The 6371-nt window shown below is 35.9% G+C and overlaps 1 protein-coding gene across 1 annotated transcript in view; it reads right to left on the bottom strand.

Moving 5' to 3' along the window:
- The window catches only part of DYNC2H1 (dynein cytoplasmic 2 heavy chain 1), a 427915-nt gene that overhangs the window by 414273 nt on the left and 7271 nt on the right, over nt 1-6371 (bottom strand). The window contains exons 2-8 of the mRNA XM_019530264.1: nt 4262-4432; nt 3047-3182; nt 2614-2732; nt 1925-2069; nt 1434-1666; nt 239-373; nt 31-144 (exon numbers count right to left, since the gene is read on the bottom strand). Coding sequence (XP_019385809.1) covers nt 31-144; nt 239-373; nt 1434-1666; nt 1925-2069; nt 2614-2732; nt 3047-3182; nt 4262-4432 — 1053 coding nt within the window. The remainder of the gene's footprint in view (nt 1-30; nt 145-238; nt 374-1433; nt 1667-1924; nt 2070-2613; nt 2733-3046; nt 3183-4261; nt 4433-6371) is intronic.

Below are 6371 nucleotides of genomic sequence, written 5' to 3' on the forward strand. Positions count from 1 at the left end.
AAAGCCTTTGTATCATAAAAACAGTTATACCTGTTGTGGGCTGTCCTGAATATCTGAAATAAATGCTTTCAATTTGCTTGCTATTTTTTGTTCTGCTGGTGCAATAATTCTTTCATACTGAGACACTGCAGCTTTCCATAAAGGCTAGAGATAAACAGGCAAATGTGTTAGTATGGAATATACAAATACAATAAAAAGCTATAAAAATGCTTATAGAAAATAAAAGTATACATTATACCTCTGTGTAGGGGTTATAGTATACAGGATTGAGAACAGCAAAGGGCTCAAAAACCTGGGCAAGGTGCAATGCTTTTTGTTCCCCAGTTGGTAAAAAATATGTCAGTTTTTCATGAAGTGTTCGAATAGTTAGTACCTAAAAACAGAAAGATATTTATTTCTAGAATCACAGAATCGTAGAAAAGTAGAGCTGGAAGGAACCTCAGGGAGGCATCTACTCCAACCCCTTTCCTAACTAACTATCCCAGTGAAGTGTTTGTCTATTCTGCTCTTAAAAACCTCCAAGAATAGAGAATCCACAACCTATCCAGGTAATGTGCTCCGATACTTAACCATTCGCATAGTGAGAAAGTTGGTCCTAATATCCAACCTAAGTTTCCCTTGCTGCGGTAAGACCATTGTGGCCACAGAAACTAGTCTCCGTCCTCTTTATATCTACACCTTAGGTATTAGAAGACTGCTATGAAATCCCCCTTGGTCTTCTCTTCTCCTAACACAATAATGCTAGTTCTTTCAGCCTTTCCTCGTAAGTCTTCTTTCCTAGGCCTCTAACAATTTTTGCCACTCTCCTTGGAATCTTCATAATTTTTCCATAACTTTCTTGAAGTTCAGTGCTTAAAACTACAGACTGAATGCCACAGGTAGGGCCCCACCAGTCAGTAGCATAACCAGCCCTCAGCACAGCCGAATGGTGGCCTACCAAAGTCTGCACCCCAACAGCAGCTACAGCTCCACACCCTTTTTGTGGCAGGAGAAGCAGCAACAACAACCAGAGCTTGGGCAAATCCCACTATGGCAGCAGCAGTGGGGGCTTCTTTTGAAATCCTGGAATAGTTAAGACTCCCACCTCACCCTGCTCTGCCAGGGCACAAACCCTGTTAGTTATGCCTCTGGCACCAGAGCTGAATAGAGTGGGAAAACCACTTTATTTATTTTTAGCTACCCAGCATGACTTGTTTCATCATTTACATTTAAAAACAGGAAACACAAAGGTCATAAACAGGACCTGAACTACATTATGTCAACCCTTCACAGAAATAATTCCCTAGCAATGAATCAGTCTTAGTCAAGTAAATGCCGAACCCAAAAACACAAAACACACAATGCCCTGATTATAAAAGTGATGCAAAATGTTAAACAATATTCTTAATTTTATTTGCAGTTCAAAGAAACTCTTTGATTTTTTTCTTTGATACCTCATCAAGACGTTTCTGGAGTTTATCTAATGCTTCAGGAGAAAACTTCTCATTTTTCCATGGATGTGGAGCATAATGTTGCCACAGCTGTCCAGTTAAATGGTGACAGGCTGCTATCCACTGTTCACAAATCATGATGCCAGTTTTCAGATTTTCTTTAACAACATTAAAAGCATCCTCCCACAGATGTACAGTTCCCAATTTTTTCTGAACAAACCTACCAAGAGAGCCACCTAGAAAAGAACAAAAATATCCTTTGAACCAAACACATCACGCAAGTGGAAATACTTTCTTTACATTTCACACAGAACTACATATCTATTTTTCAAAGTGTTGCAAAGATAATGTGCTACCAAATGATGCAATTACAGATATACGGCCCTCAATGAATTCAGGTGACAGGCATAAAAAAAGTAAGAACTTTTTTTTTCTGTAGACTATATTCATTGTACATTCATAATTAGTATGGTTATTTTTTATCCCAGCTTTACCTATGACATCCAAAAGGTTTTGCATTCGGGGCTGTGGATAAGGATCATATTCTGTTTGTCTCCATATATCATCAACAGTATCCCGGGTGGTCTCCACTAGATCGACAGCTTCATATAGAGAGAGACTATCCAAGTTGTAATAATCCTAAAAATCCAAATGCATTTTTAAACAAAATAGTCGTGCTAATAATATATTAGAAATATTTAACTTCTAATATTTCAAACACATTTGTTAACTGAGATAGCTTTATATTTAGGGAAATGCCAACACTTTATTGCCTAAAAAAGAAACATACTGTGACTATTTGCATGATTAATCCATTGACTTCTAAGGTACAATTCATGCATGTAAACTAATTCAAGTGTTTTGCAGGACAGAATCCACCCTCACCGCTTTGCTTGTCAATTCTAGTATTTTTCATCAGCTCATTGTCATTTTAGAGCCTTCCTGTAGTTTCTGTGTTAAAATCCATTTTTAAAGCAGATATTAGGATTCTAATGAGCCAAACCTACTCTGAAATAAATTTTAGCAGCCCTTAGGCAGAGATACACAAGCACAAATTAAAGTAAAATTTGCCCTTATATCAATATGGGTCAATATTATATTCATAAATATTCATATATGACACGAGTACATCCTTTATTAGAGACAGAAATATGATTAGATAAAGAAAAGAAAAAATATATACTTTTGCAATTGTTTCAAACAGATCTCTAAAATGAGAAGCTCTCTCTTTGCTACACAGTTTACTTCCACGATGAGCACGCTCAATCCAGAACTGAAATTCATCACTTGGTGTAAGTATTGCTGCAAATACAAACAAGAAATAATTGATTCTATCATTCAGAAACACATGAATAGGATCAAAATAGTTTTAGTTAAAACAAACTTCTAAAAGCAAAATTCACTTTAGGAATACAAAATTCCGTTCCCATTTTGATTCTGATTTAATGTAATACAGCTTAATATTAAGTTCCCATGGGCTCAACTATCAAGCTTGCAGGCTATAGACTATTCTGTTAGGTTCTTCAACCCTTTGAAAAGTAATGAACTCTTAAATCTAAAATATATTCCATTTCTAATTCAAGTTTTATAATAAAAAAAAGAATGGTAGGACACACCTCTTACATCATCTTCACTGAATTTTGTTCCCTGATAACGAGGATCTGATCTTCTGAGAACAGTGCCCAAACCAGCCTCCAGCTCACTAAGAAGATTCTGGAGTTTGGGATCAAATTCCTTACTCCATTTCTCATCCTACAACAAAGATTTCAGACAATGAACATGGCACGTTAGAAATATTTACCATTTTCCTATTATCAGTCCTTCAAAGATAAGTTACCCATTAATACAAATTACGTGTTTTATGGCACAATGGAATAGGACCTGTAACTTATATGTAAGGAGAAAATCTGATTACCTGTGGAATAAACAAATCGGAATACCAGCTACAAATGCCAATAAATTTTCACCAAAATTCAAACACTAATTGTATGCCATTACCATATTAATGAAAGAACATGGCAAAAACTGTTTTTTCATTATTCCTTTTGCTTCTGTACTTGAAATAACTTGCTAAATGAACAATGAAGTTTACTGCCAATTACAGCCTTCTGCAGTAACTCCATGAATACTGTGGACAATCTACTGGCGATAAACAGCACTACAAACACTGAAAGTCCTTTTTGTAATATTAGAGACATTTAGCCATAATTTTCTTCTGTTTGTAAAAAGTGCAGTAAAGAAGGTATCTTCCATATCAGAAAGGAAAAAAAAGTACAATGATTTTAAAAGGTATTAATCCTCAGGTAAATTTCTATACTTTCACATGCAAGACATTGCAATCCTGCCTAGTCCTTGTGCCAAATTCAACTGTCCTTAATTAAGCAAAACAACCATAATTTAGTCCTGCATGATCAGTTACCAAAGTGAGAATAATGGAATTAAAATCAGCCTCATCAGCCTTAAGGCAAAACAAAGTTGTGTAAATCAGTCTAGGAATCCAAAGCAGCTGTTTACTTCATAAGACTGCTAATGGTGTTTGTATACTCTTGGCACTGGCCCTGAGACAATATTTAATAAAACGTGTAAAAAAGAAGGGGGGGGGGGCAGTGAGGGAAATGGCACAGCATTAAAGTTGTAAAGTGTCATGGAAATTAAAGATATTGTTCACTCCTTAACCACTCTACAAGTATTTTCTTTTTAATACTAACAGAAAAGCAAATTAAAGTATAATCTCAGAACAATTAACATGTAATATGAAAACTTTTAGTGAAAACAAAATGCAAATTTTCTTCAAATGTATTTAAAAAATACCTTAACAGCAAATTACTCACCTTTAGTAATACTGGTGCAAATACCTGCCGTACTGCTTGATAAAGGGTAGTAATAGGCGAATCTAACATAGATGATACAAAAATATTACTATGAAGATTATCTTCTGTAATGACATCAGGCCGCAGCTTGAAAAACACCAACACTTTATCTTTTGAATCACCAGCTTCAACCTATAATAATTAACAAGCACAGGGTTTAGAAAAATGGAAACCCTCACATTCAACTCATATTACAGGTATATTTCCCACAACAGTAATGTTTATACAAATCATTAAAAGAAGGAATTAACTGAAAAATATCGCGCCATTTTGTATGGAATGTGATAAATATTCCATTCATATTACAGTTGTATACAACAACAAAACTCATGATTTTCACAGTTGATAAAATAAGAATTTGAAATGTAATTCCAGCATCCAATACTTTAAATAGGCATTACTTTATAAGTAATTATACTTATACTAGTTATTTCTGCTATGTGATGCTTAAAAAATCTGTCACCTATTTTCTGGTAGCAAGCAAACAACTTATGATACATTTTAAAAATTAGGCAGACACCTATGCTGATGATCACAGATTTCTCAACAACAGGATAAATAGGATTCTCATCAGCTTCACCAGTGCTATACAGTTTTACATTTTCTTAGAAGCTGTAAAAACACAAGATGGATCTCAGTTTTGCAGTGCACCTTACTGAGAAAGCTGGAAGTGACAAGAGGCAAGCAAGCGTTCATGCTCAGGGGGCATTACGGGAGAAGGACTATTAAAAACAGAGCCTGGGGAATAGAAACTAGCAGATATCCCTTTCCCTGCAAAACAGTCATGAGTTCTGTGTTCAGGAGATAAAGGAAAGTTTCTTTTTTGCTTTCAAACAGACAGAGGAGAACCAGTGGAAGAAAGATTCAAGTTTATCTAACTCTTAACTTGACACACATTAAAATGAAAAACAGCCTTGGTGCAGGATTCAGTGACAAAAGATGTTTGTCACTGTACCCTGTTACTACATCTTTGCTTTGTCTTTCATATTGGCCTCTTGATAGTATGTTCAGTTATTTGATTAATAAGTGAATATTTTTCATATGGCATGATCCCCTCCACAGTGTAGAGAACTTGCCCTAAACTACTAAGCCTTTTCACATAACCATCATATTACTTGTTTCTCAAGATCCTGTTGTATGTTTATTTCAGAGTAAATGAACTTTAAATTCTATTTGTCAGGGGAACATTTTTTTTCTGCAACTGACAATAACTAGCAAGTTGTCAGAAGTGCATTCTTAGTAGGAGTTTCACCTAATTTCTATTACAATGGCGCTGAAGTGGGGTTATACCTGTGATTGTCCAGAAAAGATACAAGAAGCAAGTTTTGTTTGGTGATATCGTTTATTGGACCAAATGTATTGTTTCTTTCCCAGATGTGAAGAAGGTACTTTGCACCCAAAAGCTTGTCTAACATCTCTCCCAACTATATAGTTAGTCCAGTAAAAAATATTCACAAAAAAATCTTGCTTCTCATATATGAAGTGGAGCATTCTTCATGAATGGGTGTTGCCGCTACATGTGACCACTCTGAACAACATGAGTTGGAACAACGCATCTTCACAGATACTCATATCATAACTATGCAACTAGCCCATAATCTAAACCATGACACCATTTTGTACACTGTGGCCTTAGTATATAACTGGCCGCCTTGTCTGCATGATAACCCACTGTAAGGTGGCATGGCAGAAACTGGTCTAGAGGCACACTTTAAACAAGCCAGTGTGTTACACACTGATCTATGCATGTTTTTACACCTAGATAATATATTGCACACTGAGCCATATGACCAACATCTGCGGTGGGCAATTATTTTGGCAGGAGGGCTACTTAATGAGTTTTGGTGAGCTGTCCAAGGCCACAAGGGTAGCCCCGTCCCCTGATCGCTATCTTGGGGCTGGAAGTCCTGGTCCTAACCCCTGACCTTTGCCACCAGAAGGAACCAGAAAAATAAACAAAGCATACACTAAAACTCTTAACATATTTTAATTTTAGTGCAAAAAGTATTTTTGTCATGACCTGTGTTTGTGTAGTGTATATAGAGCTGATTGCATAATAGCTCAAAAATAA

The sequence above is a fragment of the Crocodylus porosus genome, unplaced genomic scaffold (genome assembly GCF_001723895.1).
Source record: "Crocodylus porosus isolate Cpor-Errol unplaced genomic scaffold, CroPor_comp1, whole genome shotgun sequence".
Classification (NCBI taxonomy): domain Eukaryota; kingdom Metazoa; phylum Chordata; order Crocodylia; family Crocodylidae; genus Crocodylus; species Crocodylus porosus.